The sequence below is a fragment of the Otolemur garnettii genome, unplaced genomic scaffold (genome assembly GCF_000181295.1).
Source record: "Otolemur garnettii isolate 467f Iridium unplaced genomic scaffold, OtoGar3 scaffold00012, whole genome shotgun sequence".
NCBI classification, from domain to species: Eukaryota; Metazoa; Chordata; class Mammalia; order Primates; family Galagidae; genus Otolemur; species Otolemur garnettii.
The window spans coordinates 30,583,906-30,611,267 of record NW_003852407.1 but is presented as its reverse complement, the minus strand read 5'-3'; the positions used below and the strand labels follow the sequence as shown (position 1 = coordinate 30,611,267).

Sequence of the window (27,362 nt, the reverse complement as noted above, 5' to 3'; positions counted from 1 at the left end):
AAAAAAAAAAAATGGCCTTGGCTATCTCAGATGGTGCATGAGAGACTCAGTGGACAGGAGGCGAGGAACGGAAGAGGCTGAAGAGGCCAGAAGCATTCTGGCACATGGCCACATGAGAGACTGTTCCACCTAGCCTCACTCTTTCCCTAAAGACAAGACAGGAGTCCCTGTTAGATCTCTAGCACGTCAGAGTTGAAAGAGACCTTGGAGATTAAAGGACCAACCTAGACTAGAACCCACTGTTTACCTTCAGTAACAAGCCCTGATTCAGCTTCTCCTTGAACATCTGCAAAGGCAGTGAACTTGGCTTTGTGACACTTTTCATTGTGTGAGGGCTCTGAGTGTTAGAAAGGTCTTTAACCTGGGGAACAGGTGGCTACCATTTACTGGTCCCAGCTCTTCTCCATGGAGTTACCAGGAGCCAGGCTCTTCCTCCCCCACAGGAGTGACAGCCCCTGCCATCTCCTTTCCAGACTGACTGTCTCTCGAGTGGGGTTGGAGACCCACCACACATCCTGGGATCTTCCTCTGGATGAGCTATGATTGTCAGTGACTTAAATCTGACACAGGGCAGGACACAAAGGGACCATCTTCTCTCTAATGCTAGACATTATGAGTCCAGCAGAGCAGCTCAGGGTGACACATTTTGCCTATGATATATCACGAGGCTTCTTGCCTTCCTGGCTATCAGCCTGGTCACCTCCTGCTGCTCTGTGTGGTCTATGGAGTAGGAGATCCAGCATTATCCAGGAGCATGTCAGAAGTGCAGTTTGAGCAGCACTGAATTCTTTTAATGCCTCAGCTAAATAAAGATTAAAGAGTGAGACCTTTTTTTTTTTTTTTTGAGTTAGGGTCTCACAGGCTAGAGTGTACGGCATTAGCCTAACTCACAGCAACCTCAAACTCCTGGGCCCAAGTGATCCTCTTTTCTCAGCTGCCTGAGTAGCTAGGACTATAGGCCTGTGCCACCATGCCTGGGGGACTTTTCTGGGTTTTTTTGTAGAGACATGGTCTTGCTATGTTGCTGATGCTGGTCTTGAACTCCTGGCCTCAAGTGATCCTTGAGGATCACTCCTTGGCCTCCCAAAGTTCTAGATTAAAGGCATGAGCCCCTGTAACCGGCTGGGAGTGCGAACTGTTTCTTTGAGACAAAGTCTCACGCTGTCACCCTGGGTAGAATGCCATGGTGTCATAGCTCACAGCAACCTCATACTCTTGAGCTCAAGAGATCCTCTTGCCTCCTGAGTAGCTGGGACTACAGGCCCCTGCCACAATGCCTGGCTAGTTTTTTCTATTATTAGTAGAGACAGAGTCTTGTTCTTGCTCAGGCTGGTCTCCAACTCCTGAGCTCAGGCAATCCACCTGCTTCAGGCTCCCAAAGTGATAGGATTACAGGCCTGAGCCAGCACGCTGGGCTTGGGAGTGAGAACTTGAAGGAGGCAGCCTGAAGTAGTGGAAAGAGATTTTGGCACCTGATGAAACTAGAAACAAATCTTGCTTTTTCTCCTTACTCCCTGCAAGCACTTGTTGTCTGATCATGGGGAAATTGCTAAACCTCTCTGAACCTCATTTTTTCCTCCATGAATAGAAATAATATTAATCCATGGTTCTCCTCAAAGTTGCCTTATCTGACATAAACTGGCACAGGTGGGATTCATAGCAGGTACTCGGAAAGTGCCAGCTTCCTGCCCTCCATCTACGTACTCAGGGGAGGCTGAGCATCGTATCTGGCAAGTCAGAGAAGGCTGGGGAGAGGTTTCCAGGGCCTCTCAGCAAGGCAGGCTGGCCCTCAGAGCCTGTGGCTAGCTGCTCTCTCTGGAGCACCCCAGATCATATAGCGGAAGCTTCTGCTGTTACAGAAACGTCTCCGTTCGTGGATTTAGTGCAGAGCATGAGAGAGAACGGCAGTAGGTGCTGCGTGTGGGGGGCACTCTTCAAGCCGGGGCTCTTCGCAGGCAGAGAGGTCCAGCACTTTTAGAGTGTTCCAGGCTCTGCTTGAGCCTCAGGGTCACTGCTCCCAAAGGTACCTTTCACTCGGACTGTGTGCCAGGGAGAGGCTGGGATGAGAGGGAGCAGATACCAGCCTTTCAGGGTGGCAGCTCCTCCTCCACGGGCCAGTGCCACCCTCAGTCCAGCGACAGCTTCTTCTGACAGCAGAGTCATGGGGTATGTGTGTAGGGGCCCACGTCTCAAGAGAATAGCTGAACGCAAAACAGACTAAGGAGCTCCTTGCAAGTGGCCAGAGGTGGTGTCTGTCACAGCGGCTCAAGCTGCACCCTGCCCCTCAGCTGCATGGCCAAATCACTTTCCCTCCCCAGCCTGGACCCCTGCACCTTGGGAACACACATTCCTATGGCCTTCCTCTCACTGGGTTCATTTAAGAGGAAGCCCTCCGTATAAAGGGCTATGAAAATGCAGCCACTTGGGCCGCAGCTCACATGGCGCCCTTGTCGGCCTGTTTTTCTGTGGCTTTTTTCCTATTTAATTCCTTCCATGGTACAGCAGAAACTCAGTTGTACTACAGATCTCACTACTCTCCCTGGTTCCTGCCCAGACACTGAGTAAAGAGATGAAGTTCTCAGGTTGATTTTGTCTACAGATGGAGAAAAAGAGCAAGAGGTCACGAGAAACACGCGGCCTGTGAATCATTAACAGAGACGGCCACTGTGCAGAAAATCCCAGTGTCTGCCAAAGCAGAGGATAGAGCTAAATTACAAAACCAGTGTATTTCACAGGTTTAAAGTAAAGGTTGGTGCTGATGTCCAGGATGACATGCGGAGATGCCGACTCATCAGAGACATGATCGGACCAGAGAACACTTTGGTAATTGTCCTCTCACACCACTGAGAAAGAGAAGCCTCTGGCCAGGCCCAACATACAGCTGTTTTCAAGCATGGGTGAAAGAACATTGGGATTTTTTTTTTTTTGCAGTTTTTGGCTGGGGCCGGGTTTGAACACACCACCTCCAGTATATGGGGCCGGTGCTACTCCTTTGAGCCACAGGCACTGCCCAGAACATTGGGATTTTGAAAACTTAATTGTCAGAGGAAGTACAGCCCTGTAATTTTGCAGTGGGTGAATTCATTAAAAAAAAAAAAACAAACCCAAGGGTGGCACCCGTGGCTCAAAGGAGTAGGGCGCTGGCCCCATATGCTGGAGGTGGTGGGTTCAAACCCACCCTGGCCAAAAAACCCAAAACTAGTGACATAAGACCAGGTGTAGGTATCTGGCCTTCTTGCTACCTCAGGCATGCCCGGTCTCCTATTGGCGCCCTGGTGTGTCAATCATTTCATCTCCCATCCTAGTGCAGGTAGGTGGGTGTCAGGGAGCCTGTGAAGATATGTGAGACCCTGGCTGAGGTGCATGTAAGGACTGGTCATTCCTGAGCTTCTATTTTTACAAAGCATTTCTTACTGTGTGTAAAATATTTTTCATAAAAGAAAGTCACAACAAAATACTTTTATGAAATTTTAGCTGCTTGTTTCATTAGTTAAAGAAGTTTGCAGTCCTTGACCTAGGATCAGAAGTTCCATTATTTAACAAGAATTAATGCTGCTTTTGTTTTATGAGGTTATCCTCATCTAAACCCAGGCTACTTTGTGATAAAAATTGGTTCTGAGTGTACTGTCCTCTGGTTCTCATGATGTCATGTGAGGGAGTTCCCACCGCCTCTCACATTCTATAGAGATTTCTGTGTCTGTGTCTGTCCTCTCCAAGCGTGACAAGATCGGGACAGAGGGGTTATCTATAATCCAGCAGAGCCAGCTCCGGGCTTCCCAGAAGGAGAGCAGTGCACAGAGAGCCAGGGCCTAGGACAAGAGCTTGAACTAATTGTTGTCTTGTTCTTGGGCAAGTTACTTCTCTGCATGTCTGTTTTCTCATTTGTAAAATGGGTCAATATAAACTGTCTCACTGAGTTATTATAAAAATCAAATGGCAAAATTCATAAGGTACCCAGTGGAGTAGATGCTTCATTAATGGTGGAATTTGGGTAACTTCGGATTGTGCCAGACACATCGTGGGCAATCGTCAGTAAACGAGTCTTAAACAAACTTAGGGTTGACTATGCATAATGATTCAGCATGTGATAAACGACAGTTCTTACAAACAGAATTGACACTGAAAGACACGTGTGTTTGGGGGACACCTGAATGCAGATTGGGCCAGGGCCCCAGGGATGGGGAGCACTTCCCATGGCCCAGCCCGGGGCACCTCCGCACGTCCAGGGGATCTGCAGATAACTTGCATCTCCTCCAAAGACAGTATCGGAAGCCAAAGTCCCATCTCATGGCTGCTGTTTGGCTCCTTTGCTTTAGGCTGCCTGTGGGGCCTCAGCAGAGGAGATGTTAGGGACTCTGACTGAGCAGTGGGTGGCACAAGGACAGCACCACCTCTTTGGGAGCCGCAGACCTCACCAGAAGGGTCTCTCCTTGCAGATGATGGATGCCAACCAGCGCTGGGACGTGCCCGAGGCAGTGGAGTGGATGTCCAAGCTGGCTGAGTTCAAGCCATTGTGGATTGAGGAGCCGACCTCCCCCGATGACATTCTGGGGCACGCTGCCATCTCCAAGGTGGGAAAGCTGCTGCTGCGGTGGGTGTTTTTGTTTGTTTGTTTAGTTTCCCTGATTCCTCGTGATAGATCCTAAAATCCCTTCACTTGTTCCCTCTTACATTTCCTGATGAAGTAGCTGAAATAATTGTAATGTATGACCGTTTGGAAGTTACAGACCTGGCACCCTTTCATCTACTGCAGTTTATATACCGCCTTTATTTCTGCTTGTTTTAGAGAAAGTTAAGTTGCCAATCACTGTCAGCAATTTGATGGTTAATAGACATGGTGCCCATACTTTGTAAATATAGAAATGATGTGAGTGACATTAAAATACTTCATTTACTCAGAATGAAACAAAGAGTGTAGATTTCTCCAGATGCCTCCGAAGAAAAGGTTTGCTTAGCTAATGTGAAGGTCAGGCCTCCCCAGAAGATGACTGTCTTTCAGGAGCCCTGAAGACAGACCCACTGTAACCAGGGCTGTCTCTCTGCCTTTCCGGTTTAGAGGGAACCTGATATCAGAACATCTGAGAAGCACTCCATGAATCAGGGGCAGACTCTATTACTCCAGTTTACAGCACTGATCTACAAAGCCAGATTGCCAGTGGTTAATTTGTAAAGAGAACCATAACTTGTAAATTTTTGCTCCCACCAGAGCAAGGTCCATCAGCTGTAGTAAACCAAAGGCTGCTGGATGAGTGAGAAATTGGGGCAGGGATTGGTTGTGGGATTTGAATATGTGATGGTCTCAGGTGACGACAGTCCAATACATCCATCTATAAGCTCCAGTACGTCTGTTTCTGGCCCTAGACACGTTCAGTCTTAAAGCCTCATCCTTCCCATGTGGGCATAGGCCCAGCCAACACTTGCCACTGAAGCACTTTTGTTTGTTTTTTGAGACAGAGCCTCAAGCTATCACCCTGGGTGGACTGCTGTGGCATCACAGTTCACAGCAACCTCCAACTCCTGGGCTGAAGTGAGTCTCCTGCTTCTGCCTCCCAAATAGCTACAGACGCCCGCCACAACGCCCGGCTATTTTTTGGTTGCAGCCATCATTACTGTTTGGTGGGCCTGGGCTAGTTTTGAACCCGCCAGCTCAGGTGTATGTGGCTGGCGCCTTAGCTGCTTGAGCCGCAGGCGCCGAGCCTGAAGCGCCTTTTGTATTTTCATCTCATGATCCTTTCCCCTGCACACTAACTGGGTCACTGCAGTCATGTCCTACATGGCAGCCTTCAGTCAGTGAAGGACTCAGTTATGCAACTGTGGTCTCATAAGATTCTGATGGAGCTGAAAAATTCCTATCTCCTAGTGACGTCATAACTGTTATAATGTCACAGTGCAATTTGTTGCCTTCTCTATGTCTAAATACGTTTAGATGCACAAATGCCTACCACGTGTTACACTTCCTCCAGCAGTCGGCACCTAACACTCCTTCAGGTGTGCAGCCTGGAGGCCTGTGCTGAACCAGGTAGCCCAGGTGTGTAGCCAACTGCACTGTCTGGGTTTGTGTAAGTGCACCCTGACATCTGCACAGCAACGAAACCACCTAACAACACATTTCTCAGAACGTGTCCCTGTCATTCACGGCCACGTGACCGTACGTTCACTGGGCTTATGTTCAAGCCCTGCTTGGGAACTTTTGTTTTTCCTGAGGAGACTTTGCATAACTGTACTGTCCTCCATTGTGTATTGATTGTAAAAATTGAACTTTGATGGAGGAGTCTTAGTTTTGAGTTCTACAAGGGACACCTATGTAAACTCACAGGTCTTACTAGGGTGCCAGCCAGGGCACCAAGTGCCATGCATGGGGGACAAAGTCCACTGAGGGGAATGAGAGTATGGGCTAGAATAGGGACAGCCTGCGGTGGGAGGCTAGAGTCGATGTGAAGGACAGCTAAGCCACAGGTGAGGGACCTCAGGCACCCACAGCCTTCTTTATTCAAACAGAACCCCACTCTTCTGATGGGTGGACAAGACTTTCACCTTGAGTCCCTGCCTTCACCTTGATTCCCCCCTGCCCTTTCTCTATGGGGTCCTTGCAGGGTGCCAACCGGCCCCGGTGTAGACCTGACATCTGCCCACCTGGGGGGACTCCTGACAAGCTCTTCGAGGCTCTAGCCCTCCCAAGTTTTGCTTACAGGGGAGAAGCCATTCCCCCCAGGAGGCATCCTAAGATGGGGAGGCCACTGCAGAGATGGCAGGGCCAGGCAGGGGCCAGTGGATGTGCCCGAGGGAATGTTTGACACATGCCAAGGGGGTGTCAGAAAGGCTGGCATGTGGGCCGGGCAGTGGGGTCCGTCCACTCAGAGGGTGCACCCAATGGAGTGAGCCACTGCAGCTTCTCCAGTGAGGGGCAGGCATGGTGAGAGCTGGGATTCAGAGGATTCACCTGCAGCCGCGTAGAGGGCATTGAGACAGGAGTGTGTGAGAATGAGGACTGGACAGGAAGAAACTGAGGCAGGTGGGAGCTGGGGAGCTTTTCCCATCATTTAGGGGAGATGGAGGGAGAGGGCAGCTTGAATGAGCCAGTTCAAAATATTGAAAAAGAAGGACAAAATGTATATCGAGTCAGTGCCAGAAACCAATAAGCTTTAAAATTAAAATTGGTAGATTGAGTACATCAAGAGGCTTTTCTCCTCCCTCTCCTCCTTTTCTTTTTCTTTTCTTTTTTTTTTTTTTTTGTTTGCAGTTTTTGGCCGGGGCTGGGTTTGAACTCACCACCTCCGGTATACGGGGCTGGCGCCCTACTCCTTTGAGCCATAGGCACCGCCCTCTCTCTTCCTTTTCTCCCCCTCTCTTTTGAAGTAAAGAACCAAAGGTACTTAAACTAGAAGTTTCAGGAAACATAAAATAGGAATATGAACGTGAGAAGATGGCATGGAGACCATCTGCTCAAATTGAGCCCTTCTGCAGGGAGGAGGTCGAGGCTGTGGGGCCACGCATGTCACTGGCCCAAGTCCACACATCCTGTTGGCGGGAAAGTACCACAATTATGGATTAGAGATAGTTCAGGCTCCTAAACTAAGGGGTTTTTCTGTTGAGAAATCAGCTTAGACCAGTGTCTTTCAGTCTTTTTTATCTCACAATACACTTGAACCTATAGTTAAGCTTCCATGTGGTACACTTAAAGTATGTTGATTTGTAAAAAAAAGAGTTAAAAAAAAAGAATATACTTACAGTGCTTTGAACGTCTTTTGAAAATAATTTACTTAATAATGTTTAAAAATTTTCCCAGCACCCCTGAGATCTCTCACAGCACCCCAGTTGAAAATCACTGGCTTAGATTAATGATTCCGGTGCCCCCTCTGGCTCTGGCATCAGCCTGGAGTTCAAACCCCGCTCTGCCACTTTCTAGCTTTGTGGTCCAGGAATAATTCTAACCTGTGCGCCTGTTTTCTCGTTTTTTATAAATGGGGATAATGATGGCTTCTCTCCCATTGGGTTGAGAATAGGAATCGTTTAAGTCAGAGTTTTGCACAGAGCCTGACAGGTAGTAAAAGCTCGGAAAGTGTGGGCTGTATGTGTCGTTGATGTCATTATATTAAACAAAGGGAAGGAAAACCAGGAAGAACGCAAAGATGTCTGAGGGGAGTCACAGTCCCAACCCAGGGTGGGGTGGGGGCGGCTAGTCCAAGGGGCAGTGAGCCGGGTAACTTCAGGGCCAGGTGTAGGAGAGAGCAAAAGGGCTGTGTTGGGTGAGAGCCCAGCACCTCCCCAGGTGAGGACTTCTCCAGGTGGACCACGGTTTCAGCCTGACCCGCCCAGTAGCCTGTAAGGCTGTGATGTGCAGCGGGTGTGTTGCAGCATAGTGGTGTGCCATGAGAGGATCTTAGGTGTGCTACGAACATTTTTAAAGATTATTAATTTATTTTTGAAAGAAGTTCAAAGCACAGTAAGTATGTCTTTCTTCTTTTACTGTTTTTTTAAATCAATATAATTTAAGTGTGCCTCGGAAGCTTAACTATAGGTTCAAGTGTGCTATAAGATAAAAAAGGTTGAAAAAACACTGGTCTAAGGTCACCCATGGAGCTGAAAGGGAGAGGGTTTTAGAATTGACAAAGACTAGAGCCACTCAAAGGGGCTTATCAGGGAGACAAGGGAATAAAGCAGTGGTCCTCAATCTTCCTAATGCTGCGACCCTTTAATACAGTTCCTTATGTTGTGGTGACCCCAAACCATAAAATTATTTTCATTGCTACTTCAGAACTGTAATTTTGCTACTGTTATGAGTCGTAATGCAAATATCTGATATGCAGGATGTATTTTCATTGTTTTTTTTAATATAAAACATTTAATTTAAAAATGTTGACACTACAATATATAAAATAGCTATTATAAATGCACATAGTGTATTCTATAGCTGCCAGGTTTACTTTTTTTTTTTTTTTTTTAAGGAAACTGTAAGTTACACTGTGGTTAAGACTTGTATCTTGAAAAAGCCCACATTCCATCACAGTGACGTATGGTCAGACTTAACAGCCCTAATTGTTAAAAAACACTTGGATCAAGTCATAACCAGTTTTATTGCAAAAGGACCCTGTACACGTTTATCAATTCTAGTACCTTAATAGCTACCCAACAAGTCATTAACATACAGAAACATGCATCCTGAGAAGCAAGAAATATCACCCATCCCTTCTGCATATTAGCAACTTGTCACTCCTGAGCAACAGTGCTCACATCACCAAGGTCTGTGAACAGTCACTTTTCCCATTCATCCTGAGTGAAAGATGGAATGACTTAAGTACAAATGCAACATATTATAAACAATTTCTTACAAAAAAAGTCACAAATTAAACCAAAGTATTTTACAGAATGTACTACAAAACACCATAAAAACTGCCTTCACTTAAGCTCTCTCTCCCCGAATCCGGTGAGCCAGCTGGATGTCTCTGGGCATGATGGTGACCCTCTTCGCGTGGATGGCACACAGATTAGTATCTTCAAACAGACCCAGCAGGTACGCTTCACTCGCCTCCTGCAGCGCACCAATGGCCGCACTCTGAAACCTCAAGTCGGTTTTGAAATCCTGGGCGATCTCCCTCACCAGCCTCTGGAAAGGCCACTTCTGGAAGAGCAGCTCAGTCAATTTCTGATAAGGACAAATCTCTCTGAGCGCCACGGTGCCCGGCCTGTAGCGATGAGGTTTCTTCACCCCGTGGGAAGAGGGAGCGCTTTTCCTGGCAGCTTTGGTGGGCAGCTGTTTGCCGGGGGCTTTCCCACCAGTGGATTTCCGAGCCGTCTGCTTGGTTCGAGCCATTTTCTTTTACCCAACGCCGAAGTTTTAGGCCACTTCTCAGAGCGCCGCGCCGCTTCTGGTGCCCAATGAAGAGCCACAGTCGCCAAGCAAAGACAAGACGCTTTCTCAACGACGGACCAAGCCGCTCTGCATTGTATTTTCATGGTTACAAAGGGGTCGTGACCCACAGGTTGAGAACTGCTGGAATAAAGGGAGTGGTGGCCCAGAGGAAGGAGTGGCCAGAAATTGGCCCCCAGGAGTCCGTGAGGAGCCACTGCTGAGTCTTCTCCTGGTCGCACACCACTACACAGGCCTGGGAGGGAGGACCACTCATGCTGGGCAGCAGAGTCAGATGGAGCACCGGCCAGGATGCTGCAGAGCCGTGGCCAGGAACGGGCTGGCGGCAGCGTGTGAGCAGCGTTCGCTGCTTCCTCTGTAGATACACACACATCCCCCTTGATGTCCTAATGCCAGTCTTGAAACTTAACATGGCTCACCAGCAGCAACATTTCCTTCTGTCATTATTCTCTCTTTTTTTTTTTTGAGATAGAGTCTGACCTTGTTGCCCTCAGTAGAATGCCATGGAGTCATAGTTCACAGCAACCTCAAATTCTTGGGCTCAAACGATACTCTTGCGTCAGCCTCCCAAGTAGGTAGGACTACAGGCACCTGCCACAAACACCTGGCTATTTTTAGAGAGAGTCTCACTCTTGCTCAGTCTGGTCTCAAACCTATGAGCTCAGGCAGTGCACCTGCCTCAGTCTCCTGGAGTGTTGAGATTACAGGCATGAGCGACTGGACCCAGACAGCTGTCAATATTTTTAAACAGGGCTGGCCATGGTGGCTCACACCCATAATCCCAGCACTCTGGAAGGCCAACGCAAGTGGATTGCTTGAGCTCAGGAGTGCAAGACCAGCTTGAGCCAGAGTAAGCCCCTGTCTCTACTAAAAATAGAAAAACTAGCCCAGTATTGTGGCAGGCACCTATAGTCCCAGCTACTCAGGAGGCTAAGAGAGGAGGATTGCTTGAGCTCAAGAGTTTGAGGTTACTGTGCGTGAACTATTACACTGTGGCATTCTATCCAGGGTGACAGAGTGAAACTGTCTCAGAAATTTTTTTGTAAACATTAGGAGTTGCTGTTTAAAACTTAGGAAAATAATAGCAGGCTGTGTTCTATTTTGTAGGCACTTGTCCCGTTAGGAATTGGTGTTGCCACAGGAGAGCAGGTGAGTGATGCCTCCTTGGGCTCAGACCGTGCTGACCACAGGGCACAGCCAAACGTTAGGTGGGAAGTTTTCATCATCTTAGAAATTGGGGGGGCATTTTATAGCACTTCATTAGTCTGGAGTGAGGTATAGTCAAAAGTTTGTGGCTTCTTTTCCAGTTCATAGGACCAATGTCATGTATCTTTTCAAGCATTTAATCAAAACTAACAAGACAGTAATTTAAAGTTGCCATTGTAAGGGCAGAAAATGGTGTAAGGAAGCCAGCTTTCAGGCTGACTAAATGTGACTGTGCTCACTTTCTGCACTTGTACACTTAGCACAAGAGCCTGGCAAACCTGCTGCCGCCAGCCCGGAGCAAAGCGTTGTCAAGGACAGACTCTCAGTGTTCCCCACAAAAGGAGCAGCACCACTCTGCGGGGTTCCGTTTTGTCATCTGTACCACCTGCTCATTCCTGTCACCATATTTCATCCTGATGCTCTGCTTCATCTCTCACTTGCGATGGGTGTGACAGTTATTCCTTAGTGAACTGGACTTAACCTGACTTGCACTGTAGCATTAGCAGATTTACAGAAAAGTGAGCACAGATCCCTGCCACTGCCACTGGGGCTGGCCTTGTGCCCAGTGAGAACAGGGAGGAAGGCAATCTAGGCTCCCTGAAGGCCACTGATGAGTAATGCCTGGTGTAGAGAGCCTGAGGGCCAAGGCTGACTATGCTGTGTTATTTTTAATTCTGTTTCTAGTGCCACAATAGAGTGATATTTAAGCAACTCCTACAGGCAAACGCCCTGCAGTTCCTCCAGATTGACAGCTGCAGACTGGGAAGTGTCAATGAAAATCTCTCGGTATTACTGATGGCCAAAAAGTTTGAAAGTAAGGGCGCCGCCCAGGCTGCGGACTCGACCTGCGTTTCTCTGCCCATTGGATGCCTATGGCTCCCTGGATGATCTTTGCAATTCACACAAGTCTGGAATTTGCCATTTTGATTTTTTCGCCTCTAACTCATTTAGCCCTGATCAGGGAATATTTGACGATTATTCATCCTGAAATTTCGTCCTGAAATATTAACGAATTACTTAATCACCCGTGGGCAATAAGAAGAGCCAGAAGGTTCTGTTTTAGCCCTTCCTCTCCCTGCCCTGCCCTTGGCATTCAATAGAAACCCTTTCCTTTTAGTTCCCGTTTGCCCCCACGCTGGTGGAGTTGGCCTCTGTGAGCTGGTCCAGCACTTGATTATATTTGACTACATCTCCGTCTCTGCAAGCCTTGAGAACAGGTCAGTAATGTGGCACCAGCCCTTCCTCCTTCAATAGGGTCCCTCAGTCTGGGCCAGATCTTTTAAAATTCTGCTTTCGTGACCAGAAACACTATAAACTCTATCCACTGGCGTGTCCCGTAACTCCCGGGTCAAGTCATTTGTTTCCACTTCTACACATGGGGCAGTAACAACAGAGACCCCGTTTTTCCTTCTAGAAGAGTAGGTTCCTGGTACCTGCTGGCTTTGTCTTGTAAGTACATGGAGGGCGATTTGCAGCCAGACCCCACCCCCCAGCCAGCTCCTTTATCGCATGTACATTCTCCACTCCTGTCCCCTCCTCCTGACACTGAAGTGCCCTGGCCACCAGCTTTCTTTAGTTTCCCCTTATTTCTCAGCATGCCCCCAGTGGGCCTTACATGAGGTCAGTCTTCCATTCATCTGTAGACATATGGCTTCGAGTATGCTTTTTCTTGTCTTGGGATTAAATGGAGTTCAGAAGGAATATTACAAGTGTACAGGGAAGGCATGCAAACATGCGTGGGAAGGGGAACAGCAAATTCCGGGCTGGGAGAGAGATGGGGCCCCTCAGGGTACATGGGGGCTTTCATTCTAACGGTTTCTTTTCTTCAGCTAAGGAGTGAGCAGACAGGTGTGGCCTTTTAATGTGCCTGAACTATTTTCTATTGTAAAAAAAACTTAGATTGGAAAGAAAAAAAGCAGGCCCGCTCCTTCCTAAAGCTGCCACTCATAACATGATCTCATTATTCAGCTGGAAAACGTTGGGACTAGATCATTTTTCTTTTCCTTTCCAATTAATAATCTGATTCTACAATGGAGAAAATTACCACTCCTAGGTTATCTTGCCTTCATTTTGTTTTTCTTTCCCTGGGTCAATAACTAATGTGGTTTGAAGAGGCATGCACTCTCGCCAGCATAAAGTGGTGCTGGAAGAATGCTGCCTGGACCAGAGGTCCCACCAGGCTTGTTATTGTGTTTCAACAATCATTTACAATATAGCATTAGTGGATTTACTATGATTATTTAGGAGTCAAGGAAACTATGTCCTCACACATGAGGTATGGTGGTCTTGCGTAAGACCCAAGGGACGTACAGGGGAATGGACAAAGGGTCTGGGTTAGAATTTACTTTTAGAAGGGGACATACATTGTAAAAGGGAGGAGATGTTACCTTTTATTTATTTTACATGCTTAAGATCTACATATTTATTTTTATTTCAGGTTAATGCGAGGGTACCACTAGGTTACAATATTTACATTAGTTAGGTAGAATCCATCTGGTAGTTGTGTCCTGCACCAAAAGCACACCCATCTCCACCCCTCTCCACCTTCCCTCATTCTCCCTCCCCTGCTTATCCTGCTTTTACCCCCTCTCATTTCTGTTCCTGCCTTCAGACTAAAGGAAGCTCCACCAACCTTGAAAAGTCCTGCGGTTCTTGGGGGGGGTGAGACAGAGGGTCACCCATGAGTCTCAGCACGCCATGACACCCATTAAGCGGGTGCTGGCACCTGGTGGCTCATGCAGGCTTGGCTGCTTGGAAGTGTCCCTGTTCAAGAAAAAGCACTAGACCCTGATGCTGCAGACTGTCAGAGTTCAGTCCCCTGCTTTGAGATTCTCTATGTAGACTACCTTTTCCATCTTTTTTTTTTTTTTTTTGTGCAGTTTTTGGCTGGGGCCAGGTTTGAACCTGCCACCTGCAGTATATGGGGCCTGCGCCCTACTCCTTTGAGCCACAGGCACCACCCAACCACCTGTTCATCTTTCAAGGCCCAGCTGTCCTCTCCCATGTGGCTGGGCCTTCACCTGTACCTGTTCTTTGGTAAATTACACAGAACACATCACAGTCAATGCCTGCGTCCACGAGGGCCTCTCCTGCCCCTCCTCCATGTGTCCCTAGTGCTGGGCACACGGGCCAGTCACAGCTGTCCACTAACAGGTGGCTGATGTCAGGCAGCAGTTAAGTCACTTGCTTCAGCCCTCAAAACTTAAATTTGAACAGATTGAACTCATCTTAAAATGTGTGCTCTTTGCCTAATTCATGTATAGCTGTAAGGAATCTCATTTGGTGATTTTAACCTATATATAGCTAACTTTGGGCCAAGGCACCCAAGTAATCCCAGATGTTTGTGGAGTCTGAAACCTTCACAGTTGCAAGAGTTCATGGTTCATTTAATCTAAACCCTCACCCTACAAAGCTGTATTTTACAGATGAAGAACCCCTACGATACAAGATAGGGGTGCTGTCCCTAGAAATACACACCAGACAGCACAGCCAAGCCTTGGCCAAGTCTGCCATTTTTCACAGCAGTACTCCCCCTTCTGCCTTAACAGCACCATAAGAACGATCTAACTTCAGGCATCATTACCCCCATCTGATTCCTTCCTCCTAGGATGTGTGAGTATGTTGACCACCTGCACGAACATTTCAAGTATCCTGTGAAGATCCGGCAGGCTTCCTACATGCCTCCAATGGTGAGCCTGGGGCCTGAGGGCCTGTGCGAGACACTGCCAGCCGCTACTGTGCCTAGTCTCAGGAACCAGACTACAGAGCAGAGAGCTTTGGCTCCTTAAGTTTATTTTCCAATATCTAGAAATAAATGGCTCTTTGACTACTCAACATCAAAATTGTAAGGCCTGAAGTCAGGGCTTGGAGGTTAAATTGCCTCTGACAAGGCTCCTCTAATGCTAGCCTTTCCTCACTAGCTGACACCTAAAAGTACACGCTCCTTGTGAAAAGGTGGGGGGGGGGATAGATAAGAGAAAACCGCTGGCACTATCTAGCAAGTCAGTAACCCCATTTCAAACAATCTGGAAACTTAAAAAACTTTAAAAATATTAACATAGTTGCCTGTGGGTTAGATTTAAAAGCATCTCTTAGAGCAGCAGAAATACATAAATACATGGTTTTGTTCAGGTGGTTATTAACACTGCTTTTTTTTTTTTAATCTTTGGTAGGATGCTGGCTATTCAACAGAAATGAAGGAGGAATCTGTAAAGAAACACCAGTATCCAGATGGTGAAGTCTGGAAGAAACTCCTTGCTACTCAGGAAAATTAAGTGTTCGGTACTAGTATCTTTCCTTTTTAAGTAAAATGTCTTGGATACAGTTTTATAAAAATAGAAGAAAAATTTCATCCTATCAGTCAAGTTCAGCTGAAAGTCCTAAGAACATTAGGAATCAGCTCAGTAATCATTATTACTTGGTTCTTTTAGCAAGTCAATACATAGTCTCCTATTTAATCCTTAATAAATTTAGATTAACTAGCCTGAAGTCCAGGAAGATGTGCCTACAAAATTACTATTGCATCCTGGTACACACACATTAAACTGTACTTCAATTTGAAAATAAGCAACATGTTGCATAATTCGTTGGAACAAATCCTTATTCTGTTTAACACTTGTCAAAAATTAGCAGAATAAAAATAGTTCTGCAGCACCATGGGCTATTTGGTAAGCAACAAAGGTAAAAGATTTCACAGATTAACCCTGAAGTGGGTTACCACCCTTTTCTTGCTCAGTGTAAGCGCATGAGAGAATTCGCACCACACTGATACTCATTTAATAAGGGGAAAACGTTATTTCATGGACTTTTTAATAACCTGTATGGTCATTATATTTTAGTGGTAAAATGAAGCTAGACTGAGTCATAGAAAAATAGGGCGAAGTACAGAGTAGTCAGCATTTCTAAAATAGATCCAAACCAGAATAAACCATATATTACTTAGAAGGGTTAAGTCTATTTTAGGCAGGAACTAAGCAGATAAACGGCAATACAGAATGACAAAACGTGGACAAATGCAGAACATTTCTTTATTAGAACAATATATAAAACAAACTTAAGCCTCTTTGAACATGGACAAATGCAGAACACTTCTTTATTGTAACAATATATCAAACAAATCTAAGCACCTGTAACTACGCTATACATGACTGATAGTGTCCTCGGCTCACTCAAATTTGAAGGAATAGCTTATGGAATTCACTGACCTTCATAAAGACAAGGGATTGAAATGCATGGACATGTTTTTGTTAAAAACACATTAAGTAGTCATTCTTCTCACTTTGTTTATAATCTCAGCATTTTCATACACCCTCAGTGAATAAGCCAAATCTAAGGCCTGTTATTACTAAGAAACATCACATTCATATTTGCCAATGGCAACATCCTCACAACTTAATATCCTTAAGAGTAACTGATGGGTCACTGACAGATTTTTGACCAAGTTCCTTTTTTCTTTAGAACAAAACTTTCACCTGGGCATCTGGCCCAACCCTGAGACTGACAATGTTCTCCTAACTCCTTCAAAAGCACTCTAAACAGCCATTTCCATTTTAATGGTTGGATGCGGATTGTAACCTTCAATCTTAAAGTCTTCAGCTTTGAAATCATCAATTGTCTCAACTTTTCGAAGGATTTTGAGCTTCGGGAAAGGTCTTGGTTCTCTCTGAAGCTAAAAACAAAATAAGACCATTATTTTTCCTTACTTGTACAAACTGCTTTAATTCTGAACCTCGTGTGTCTTCATGAAACAAGTACACCACATTTGATCAAGTATTGTCTTACGGGGTGTAATTCTGGGTTACCTAACACCATAACCATCTGGTTCTCAAGCGTGAAACATTTTTATGACATCACAAAGCATCAGCAGCCTGGTGGCTTATCAGGTCTAAGTATACACTTCATAGTCCCCCTTGGTAAATGTATTAAGGATGGGCACATAGGCCTTTTCTATAGTTAACTCACAGCACTCAAAAGGAGTGGTGGCTACTATAACTTAGGGACTCAACCAGATAGAATTCTGAAAGTCCAGAACGAAATACTATATTAATATGCCACTTCTGGGCTTGGTGCCCGTAGCTCAGTGGTTAGGCTGAGGCTAACGCATACACTAGAGGCGGCAAGTTCGAACCAGCCTGGTCCTGCTAAACAAAAACAACTGCAACAAAAAATAGCCAGGCATTGTGGCAGTCGCCTGTAGGCCCAGCTACTTGGGAGGCTGAGGTAAGAGAATCACTTAAGCCCATGAGTTTGAGGTTGCTACAAGCTGTGATGCCATGGCACTCCACTGAGGGTGACCTACTGAGACTGTCTAAAAAACAAACAAACAAACTTGCCACTTGTGGGACGGCCCCAAGTCCCCCAGCTCAGATGTGGCCCCTCCTCTCTGTGGTGCTCAGTACCTTACAGCACTAGGCATGAGAGGTGCCTGGGGAGGCTGGGGCAAGGGTCTGCCTCGTCCCTGCCCACCTCTTCCCTAAACTGAAGCCCTGCAGTCGGAGTACGTTCTCTTTATCTTGGAAATAGCATCAAGCAAATGCCTGCAGCACAGGTTATATTCCACAACCTTTTATCAAGAGAAGTTACCAAACTCCAAAGTGATTCTTACCTGAATCTTCAGTGGCTCCACGTGATTCAGGTAAATATGTGCATCTCCCAAAGTATGTACAAAGTCACCTGGCTGAAAATGCCATGGGAGAAAGCAAAACAATGTTTTAGTTTCAGTTTCTTTAAAACACATTACGTAGGGTATGCAGGCACTCTAAGGCTTTACAAAAAAATAATTTAACCAGTGTAGCTTTTGCGGTAAGTTGGTTTATAAGTTGTATTACAAACAACCTATATAGACCTGCTAGTGTACAAAAGCTGCTAGGACAGGAAACTTCCATGAAAGGTTACAAAGTAAGCTGGTTCACATCTCATTTACATACATCAAATTTTAATACTAATCAGAGCCTGAGTCCTCTTTAACTCATGGAAGAGCTCAATGCATCAGGCTGGCACCAGCCTTCCCTCTCTGGCACCCTACCTTCAGACCAGTGATGTGCGCGATCATGTACGTGAGCAGGGAGTAGCTGGCGATGTTGAACGGCACACCCAGACCCATGTCTCCTGACCGCTGGTACAGCTGGCAGGACAGCTCACCGTTCACCACGTAGAACTGGCAGAGGGCATGGCACGGAGGTAGTGCCATCAGAGGAAGATCTGAGGAATCAGGGAAGAAAAGAGGAGATGGTTTGAAAGAACACAGCTAAAGGCAAAGTAACCAGAAGCCAAACTTGAGACAATGAGAGCGAGCCACTGGGCGGCACACCTCCGCAGACCCTCCTCGCCACCATCACAGTGATGGCACAGAGCTGAGGGACACTGTCCATCAGTGTGAGATTTCTGCAAATGTACAATCACCACTGAACCAATGCTCTTCCAACTGAGCCAAAATGAAGGATTTGTGCCACCTCTGTGCACCCACTACAAATACAGCAGGCATCATTTCACTCACAGGGGCCACAGGAAATTGGCACTTTGGGTACCCACTCCTGTATTAACAGTCTCTGTTAAAGACACAAACATTACACTCTGGGTACTTAGTACACACTGGGAGTACTGTTTAACATAATTGTTAAAAATGTTCACCATACAGCTAGGTGTTAGTAACCTAAAATTTCATCTGCTCCAATTTAAAATGTTAAAATCCTTATCTGTGTGTAGTTGTACAGGCAATTTAAAGTACTTTTGAGAATAAGAAAGAGAATATACTAATTAAAATAATCTGGGCCCAACCCCATGATCTAAAGGTAAAGGTGAAGCAAACTGTGACTTGCCCAAGGTCACATAACTCACCATGTGGCTGGGGGCACTGGCCATTCCCCCCGCCCCCCAGGGCCTCTGCACAACAGCATATGGCTTCCCTGCGTGCCGACAGCATGGTTAGAATAAAGAAGACGGCTGGGTCCATCTAACCTTTTGGGTTCCAAGCACACATGATGATTCTTCTGTCATCAGGGTTGGTTTTGATGGTATCAATCACTTTCTGCAGTTGGTCAACTCCTTGACCTGAATAATCTGTAGAATTGTCAAAAAAGAGAAGAAAGGTGCACATATTAGCCACAGCACCTCATGAGATGGCCTTAGAGGTCGGCTGTTACAGCCTTTCACCCAGCGTCCTCCCTCCACCTGGGGTCCTAAGACATCCAGTGCATTCTGCAAATTTCCCACCTCTCACTGGGTTGAGTTCACAGCCCATCTGAGCCGTGGGTCCATCCTCTGGAGCCATATGAGCCTATTTCCTTTTCTGCATGAGAGTCATGAAATACGTGCCTGTCATGATGCCACCTCCTTCCTCCCCCCAATGCTAACCTGTTTCAATTTCAACAATTTTAATTTTTCTAGTCTCTGAGCCCATCAACCATTCTTGTCACAATTTCAATGTGCAATCTGTTTTGTCCTTGTTGCATGGAGCACACTAGATCTTATGTGGAACGTAGCATTCCACACACATTCTGACTAACGGTGGAATGGGAGTTCCTTTCCACGCCCTAAGCAGTATGCTGGCAACACTCTCACCTAAAACTACATTACAATTCCAACACACCACTGACATAAACACCAGGAAACTTCTACAATGATTACATAGTCTTGTCCTTTTCTCCCACTTCTGGCCTCTGGACTTTAATTTCTTCCTTCCTTCTGAGATAGAACTGGTAGCTGAGAATTGATTTGTGCAGAGCTTCAGCGCACAATCTCCACTAGTTAAACTTCTACTGATTGGGACCATGTTCTAGTTCAATAGTTCTCAAAAAAAAAACAAAAAAAATCCTCTTATAATCATAGTTCTACAAAAGGCAATATCAAAGATTTTTAAAAAGATGAACTGTGATGAAATAGTTCTGTATCTTAATTATGGTGTTAGTTATATGAATCTACACATGGGCTAAAATCACACACACATACAACAGCATGTAAAACTAACAAAATCCTATAACTGTGCATTACACTAATGTCAATTTACCCAAGATGTCCCCCCAAGGTATTACCACTGGAAGAAACTGGGTTAAGGGTACAGGGGACTTCTCTTCACCTTTTCTTTTTAAAATTTCCTGTGAATCTATAATTATCTTAAAATAAATATTTAAAAACCCCAAAGAGAAACTCCTCCACTGAAATCTAACAGTTGTTCATACAACTGTAAACTAAGGCCATATATTTATTATTCCATGTAAGCAGTAAGAAATAGTTGAAAGGCACCATTAAGCCAGAGGAGCGGCCTCAGATCCCAAGGATGCCCTACGACACAGGGGCAGACTAACCCCTACAGAACATTTACCTACAGAAATAGTTTGGCCCACACACACTTTTTATCATTGTGATAAAGTATATGTACCATGAAATTTACCATTTTAACCATTTTTAAGTGTGCAATTCAGTGGCACTAACTACATCCCCAGTGTCGTGCAAACATCACCACCCGTCATCTCCAGAACTTCTCATTATCCCTTATGAAAACTCTGTACCCACTAAAACTTCCTACAGTTGCCATCATTTAGAAAAGATCTATGATTGCACATAAAATGAAGACTTTAGCCTTTTATTGAAAAATTCTAACACAGGGCCCAAATCCCTCCAGCTGGCTGGAGGTGAGATGCAACTATCCCCTTGGATGAGATGCATCCTCTCCAGGTTGCTGGTTCCTGCCCAGCCGGCAAACTGTTATTTCCTATACACGCACACTCACCCCGAGGTGGGCATTTGCTTCTCCTAAGGGCAGGTAGGACAGACTGGGCTCTGTGACATTCAGCACATGGTGCCACTGACAGTAACAGAGGAAGGTGGGAGCCCAGAGTGAGACGTTTCATTCTTCTTCCACCACAGCAGAAGCGGAGGGTGAGCAGGGCACTGTGCTATCATGCCAGCCCCCCCACCTACAGAGTGCTGGCGGCTCAGAAGCTGCTGAAAGGGAATCAGGGATGAGCTTTCTTCCTCTTCCCAACCATGCAGCTCTCTGCCAACACAGGTAAGGAAAGCAAGTGCCAAGGGCCCAACGAATGCTAATCACCAAGATGTGACACACCCTGCCCCTAGAAGTTAGGGCTAGACGTGCTTCCTCTACCTTTACCTGCCACAGCCTCTTACAATGTCCAAGTTAAACTTCAGCACCCAAGACACTGACTTATCCCTCGTACTTCATCTGAAACAATGGAGCAGACTCATGCTAGGAAAGACACTCAGGAAATGGGAGATTGCTGTCTCCTTACCTGAATCCATATCTTTGTATTCGGCTCCAAAATGCCTCCACTGGAAGCCATAAACTGGGCCCAAGTCACCTTCTTCTCTTTTGGAGAATCCCAGGCTATCCAAAAAGTCTCGGGACCCATTGGCATCCCAGATTTTCACTCCCTTGGAAGATAGTTCTTTAGCGTTTGTCGATCCCTAAAAGAGATGGGTTTAAACAGAACATTGAATTCTGAGTCATCTGGGTTGACCCTCCAGCTATGTTGATGTGCCAAGTGCAGCCCATGCTATACGCTCAGTCCAAGCAGGCTGGTCCCGGCCCTAACTTTTTTTTTTAAGAGATAGTTTCACTTTATTGCCCTCGGTAGAATGCTGTGGTGTCAAAGTTCACAGCAACCTCCAACTCCTGGGCTTAGGCAATTCTCCTGCTTCAGCCTCCTGAGTAGCGCCCACCACAATGCCCAACTATTTTTTTGTTGCAGTTTTACCAGGGCCAGTGCCCCACCCACTGGGCCACAGGTGCTGCCCAGGACCCAACTTTTTAAGGGCTTATTGGACAGTCTGATCCCTTACTTGGAACGATCCTTTCAACGCTTTTCTTTTATTCCCCTCAACTTTATTTTTATTTGAGACAGAGTCTCATTCTGTCGCCTTGGGATAGAGTCCCACGGTATCATAGCAACTTCAGACTCCTGGGCTCTAGTGACCCTCTTGTCTCAGCCTCCCAAGTAGCTGGGATTTCAAGTGCCCACCACAACACGTCTTGCTGTTGTGACAGGGTCTTGCTGTTGCTCAGGCTGGTCTCTAATTGCTGAGCCCAAGTGATCCACCCACCTCACCTCCCAAAGTACTAGGATTATAGGTATGAGCCACCACGCGCAGCCTATTCCCCTCAACTTTATAGATGAAACACCTCCAAGTCCTTTGTGTATGCCCACCTCACCTCACAGTTCTGTGTTTTTTAAATAAATGCTGGGTGTAAGTGTGATACATCAAAATGAATGTGATGCCTCATGTGCAATCTGTTCATATCTTATACCTGGCTTATTAAGGTATTTCTAATGATCAGACTAATCAGTATCTGCTTGTCTGGCAAATGTAGTAGTCACACTGAACTCAATTTGGACCCTAACTCACTTCCTAGCTTTGTCACTATGAAGTTATATTTACCCTCAATCTATATAGGTAAGTTGTTCTCATTGGTTTTGTTTTTTTCCCAGGCACAAAGCATTATGTTTACTTCTCTTACATTTCATCCCCTCAGATTTGGCTCATAACATCCCGTCCTGCATTCTGGTCATGAATCCAGGTCAATAACAGACACCATCTGTCTTTGGTGCCTATGGATATGATGTGCTGTACTGGTTAGGAGCAAAGTTTTGGTGTCACATACACCTGAGCTAGGTGCCTGGCTCTTCTACCTTCATTCTCCTCTGACCCACTCCCTACCTCACACCCCCACCGGCCTCACTATGTTCATCTATAAGAAAGAACATTAGTATTTACCACATGATTGCTGTGAGGATTAGTAACACAAGCAGACTGCTGGCCGCTCATCAGACCCTAGCTCCTACACAACCCTCCTTCTGTTTGCCCAGACAGTGGTACCTGCTAACTCCTGAACTGGATCAAGTCACCAGTGGCATAACTCCATCTGTCAGAGGTGAATCTGACACTCCTGGTAAAGACTGCGTAGAATCCTGCATTTAAGCTTTATGTTAAAAGAGGTGAATGCATTTCTGGCCATCTTCCTTCCTTGCTTTCTATTGCTGAGTTTGTCTTCATTTTCTTTGCTTCCAACAAATGACTTCTCAACTTTACACATATTGCTTCAAAAGTCTCCCCTTTCTATCCATTCAAACCAGGCTCTAGCCAGTTTAAGAACATCCTCTTCTGAGACTTCTGATGATTCATTCAAACAGAGGCTCACTATTAGTTGACAGGCCAACACAAAACAAAACACCCATGAATGCAGAATTAAGGCAGGCTGTACTGGATCCAAATCTAATCCCTTCCTAAAAGGGAGAGGGAAGTCTTGGGTCTGATTTGACCCATGACTATGCAAAACACAGGAGGTACTCTGCAGAAGGGATCCCAACTTCCAGCATGGTCCAGAACTGAATCTGTCTCCTTACGCACCCTCTGACCAGCAATAGACAGAACGTTGGTTCTGAACTAGGACATGCAGTTTGGGCATGACTGATGGTGACAGCCGTCATCCTGGCCCTTGCCTTGCCCGAGGTACCTGCTTAGCCCTTTGGAAGTGGCATATCTTGTTACTGAAGAAACTCTTTATAGACTATACGGACACGAGAACACAGTAGGTATCTATCTCCAGTTATCAACACACACTGAATCCTCGTATGTGATAGGTTGTTCTAGGGCTACAACAGTGAACAAGAAAAAGAAATCCTCTGCACTCATGGAGATTACAGCACAGTTCACCAATTTAATGTCTCTTGCCCTCCTTCTAGAGGATTTCTCTAGGAAGAAAAAACAAGGAAGGGCTAGGGGAGAACCAAAGTCTTAGATCAGGTCTTGGAAGGCTTGCCCAGCAGAAAAGCACAGGAAGTGTGGGAGTTATGCTACATGTTGGGACAGAAGGTTCCAGGGAGGGAGAAACATCCCAGGGCACTCAAAGATTGATCAGGAGGGGTGAGGCTGAGAGCAACAGCTAAGGCCAGAGCTGGAAAAGGGGCCCCACATGGGCCTTGGTTCCTACTGAGCAAAATGGAAGCCACTATGGGTTGGAGGCTGAGGAGGGCTATGGGATCTGACTTCTAAAAGGGTCCCACTGGCTGCTATTTGAGGACAAACTGTTGCCTCCCCATAGCAGCAACTGATTTACCTTGATAAACCACAGCAACTCCTCCAAAACACCCTTCCAGAACACACGTTTGGTTGTCAGCAGTGGAAATTCATCTGAAAAACAGTGTGCCGTGCAGTTTGAAGATGGGCAGACAGAATAGGCCATCCAACTTTCTCTGGGGAAGCAAATTGCCTTGAGACATTAGGCCCTGGAGTGACAAGAACACATGGAATCAGGGTGGAGCTCCCAAGCTACAAAGCAAGTCAGTGACCCAATCTGGGCTGAGACTGGCCTCCCTAGCCAGGGTGATTACTAGACACAGTAAGCCAACACAGCAAGCTGGTGGGCAGGGCAGAGACATCCCCATGGAAAAGGTAAGGAGCTACCATCCACTACCCAGTTGGTGTGAATACTGTCACAAAGGTGTGGCGACAGCACCCAAAATATGCCCCAGGACAAAGTCCGAAGGCTCCCCTAATTCCATGATGATCCTGCCAGAGAAAACTTGCTCGGGATTAGGGAATAGCAGACACCACACTGGCTAAAATGAAATAGTTTTTAAATATTTGCAAAGCAAATTAACCTGTTTTTTGGGGGGGTGGGAGTAATGCCAAAACAGCAACTGTTTAAACACTTCTGTTTCATGTTCCTAACCATCCTCCTTGAGGGACCATCATGATCTCCATTTTAAAGACACTTTTGTGCAATACAGAAGTTTAAGGGATGAAACGCATCAAGCAATGGAGAAATAAAAGTAAAAATGCAGTACCTATTCAGTCCACATTATTACTTGCTGAGTCAATATTCACATGACAAAGATTTTTCAAGCACCTGCTTTTATCAGTATTGCCCACTGAGTGTTATTTCCATTTTTAACATATAGGGAAGTTGTGTAGAGCAACTTGCCAATACTGAAGCAGAGGGGATGTGTTAAAATTACATCTGCTACTCAATAGAGGCCTCTGGGCTCAGAGCTGAGAAAAGTGGACCCCTCTGCTCAGACAAAACTCCCCAAGCTGTCCAAGGCCGAGCAGCCACAGCAGCTGGTGTGTTTTTCAGTTTCCAGAAAAGGGATGGGGTGGCGGGTTTCCCCACTCAGAAGCACTCTTCACCACAGTGTTAGGATGCTCTCCATTTAAGGACAGAGATCAATGTCAGCCCCTGGCCACAGCTGTAAGAGAAGTGCCCTCCCTTACAGCAGGGCTCGATCTGGGATGACAAGATAGTCCAACTTAAATTGGAGCCAGCCCCACCTCAGCCCTTTATCCCCAGAAAGCCTGAGGGCTGACAACTTGCAGAAGACTCTCTTCTTCCCTGGGGCCATCCTGTTTTAAAGGCAAAGAGGAAAAGGAGAAATCAGAATCTCAACTTCTACTTGAGGCCAGGCGAAACTCCGCCTATAATCCCTAGCATTCTGGGAACCCCAGGAGGGAGGATCTCTGGAGGCCAGGGGTGGGGACACCAGCCTGGGCAACATAAGGAGCCCCTCCCTCCTTACAAAAAGTTAAAAACATATAACGGCAAGTGGGAAGGCAAACTTGCAGTCCCCACGGCGTGAGAGGCTGAGGCAGGAGGATCACTTGAGCACAGTTGGAGGTTATTGCCAGCTATGATGAACCCGCTGCATTCCAGCTTGAGCTACAGAGATCTTGTTTAAAAACACATCGAAACTTCTAGTCAGACTCTCGAGCTCCTCTTTTCAAGGTCTAGGGGGAAAGCAGGTTCCTCCCAGATGGGAGGGAATGGGAAGCCATCAGGAAACACCAGTTCCTGCCCCAGCCTCCTTCCGCCGCCGCTGCTCCTCCCACTGCATTTTCGCTCCAACTTTTGAAAACTCTGCAAAGCAGAACCGTGAACATGGGAGGGCAGGGGAGGAGAAAAAGCGCGTAATTCTAGACAAGCCCAGGCAACTCTCTCCTACTCTCTAGGACGGACAAATTTTACCAGATTATGTCCGCTCTACTAGAGACGCGTAACTGGGTACTCAGGAGCCCAGGCTGTGGAGGCACGAGGACCTGGCTCACCTCCCGCCGTCGCTCCTACCAGTGTGACCCTATGCAAACCAGGAGCGTAACCCGAGTCTCACAGTTTCGGCGTCCGTAAGGTGGGGTGAGGATGCTTCCCCTCCTCAGAGGCCTGAGGTTAGGGCTAAACCTCAGCGCAGCGCACTGCACTCCCGAGCGCTCTCCCCGCCGAGGCGCGCCCCCCCGCCGCCCCCGGGCCCCGCGGCGCTCGGTCACCTCTCAGGCTGTAGCGCGCCTGCATGCCAAACACCGACAGGGTGCCGGTGCCCGTGCGGTCGTCCTTCCTGAAGCCGCAGCGGAGGATGTGCTCGATCTGCCCCAGGTACTGCAGCTCCCCGTGGGGCGGCTGCGACTCGGCGCCCCGCTCCTGCGCTGGGGGCGGCGACGGTGGGCGCGGGAGCTCGGAGCCGGCGGCGGGCATGGCGGGAACCGGACGCTGCAGGCACGGGGGGGCGGCCGGACGCCGGGACCGCGGGGGGCGAGGACTGCGCGGGGCAGGGACTGCGCGACCCGAGCGCGCGGAGCCGGCCCCTTCCGGGCGCGCTTTCCCGCCGCCTCTCCGCGCCCCGCCCCTTCCTGCCGGCGGCAGCGCGCGGGAGACGCGCGCTCTCAACGAGCGTGCGGAATTGCGCGCGTTCCTGCAGGTGGTCTGGAGCCTAGAGAAGTGCGGAAGCCTGTGGAGCTCCGCTGGCCGAGAAGGGGAGTTCTAGGCGGAAAGTTTCCGGCCGACGGCGCCGTTCGCTGAACCAGCAAACCCTGGGCGGCCCTCACATACGCGTGCAGATAATCTTAACAGCCCTGTTGTTGGAGGTGTTTCCGACACCCAGGGGTTATGTGAACACTCGGTTTGTGTGTCTCTTTCTCCCCACCCTCACTGAAGGCTGGCAGCTGGAGTAAGTGGAATGATACAGCTTTTTTTTTTTTTTTTTTTACTTAATGACCACCAGAACATTTTCAAAATAACCACCATAACATTTTTCAATTTTACTTAAATGTTTGTAAGGTAAACACTAGTTGATAGGATGGCCTTGCTGATAAATTGTGTGAACTATCAGAAAAAGGAGAAAGCTCACAGCACATAATTACCCCTGTGACAGGAAAGATCACAGCACAGCAGTCCTTTGTTTAATTAGCCACTAGTTGTTTGATTTGGGAAGTTTGTTTTCCAGCCTTGAAGAGCGCTGAGAGCAACTCTCCAGTCCAGGATTACAAGGAGGAGCCGGATAAACCA

At 47.0% G+C, this 27,362-nt stretch overlaps 3 protein-coding genes across 3 annotated transcripts in view; 1 reads left to right on the top strand and 2 right to left on the bottom strand.

The window, feature by feature from the left end:
- Positions 1-15,727, top strand: part of ENOSF1 (enolase superfamily member 1) — a 35,554-nt gene extending 19,827 nt beyond the window's left edge. The window contains exons 9-16 of the mRNA XM_023510174.1: positions 1,860-1,963; positions 2,656-2,823; positions 4,437-4,571; positions 10,976-11,017; positions 11,759-11,888; positions 12,192-12,291; positions 14,682-14,763; positions 15,247-15,727. Coding sequence (XP_023365942.1) covers positions 1,860-1,963; positions 2,656-2,823; positions 4,437-4,571; positions 10,976-11,017; positions 11,759-11,888; positions 12,192-12,291; positions 14,682-14,763; positions 15,247-15,348 — 863 coding nt within the window. The 3' untranslated portion in view covers positions 15,349-15,727. The remainder of the gene's footprint in view (positions 1-1,859; positions 1,964-2,655; positions 2,824-4,436; positions 4,572-10,975; positions 11,018-11,758; positions 11,889-12,191; positions 12,292-14,681; positions 14,764-15,246) is intronic.
- On the bottom strand, positions 9,056-10,273 carry LOC105886502 (histone H3.3-like). The gene has a single exon (XM_012802047.2). The coding sequence runs from the start codon at positions 9,809-9,811 to the stop codon at positions 9,401-9,403; it is 411 nt and encodes a 136-aa protein (XP_012657501.1). The 5' UTR covers positions 9,812-10,273; the 3' UTR covers positions 9,056-9,400.
- A 677-nt stretch (positions 15,728-16,404) lies between the features above and the next one.
- TYMS (thymidylate synthetase) lies at positions 16,405-26,607 on the bottom strand. Its single transcript, XM_003784797.3, has 7 exons — positions 26,348-26,607; positions 24,147-24,220; positions 21,322-21,496; positions 19,031-19,132; positions 18,099-18,274; positions 17,679-17,750; positions 16,405-16,742 (listed from the first exon to the last, which is right to left on the bottom strand). Exons 1-7 carry the CDS (start codon positions 26,550-26,552, stop codon positions 16,605-16,607), a joined length of 942 nt encoding a protein of 313 aa, XP_003784845.1. The 5' UTR covers positions 26,553-26,607; the 3' UTR covers positions 16,405-16,604.
- Between the last annotated feature and the right edge of the window lie 755 nt (positions 26,608-27,362).

Excerpts from the sequence above, each read along its gene's own strand:
- LOC105886502 (XM_012802047.2), bottom strand. The coding sequence starts at position 9,811 with ATGGCTCGAACCAAGCAGACGGCTCGGAAATCCACTGGTGGGAAAGCC.
- TYMS (XM_003784797.3), bottom strand. The coding sequence starts at position 26,552 with ATGCCCGCCGCCGGCTCCGAGCTCCCGCGCCCACCGTCGCCGCCCCCA. Across the intron at positions 21,497-24,146 it reads AGTTGCTGTGGTTTATCAAG|GGATCGACAAACGCTAAAGA; the intron begins GTAAATCAGTTG and ends CATCTCTTTTAG. Across the intron at positions 16,743-17,678 it reads TGGAGCCACTGAAGATTCAG|CTTCAGAGAGAACCAAGACC; the intron begins GTAAGAATCACT and ends TTTTGTTTTTAG.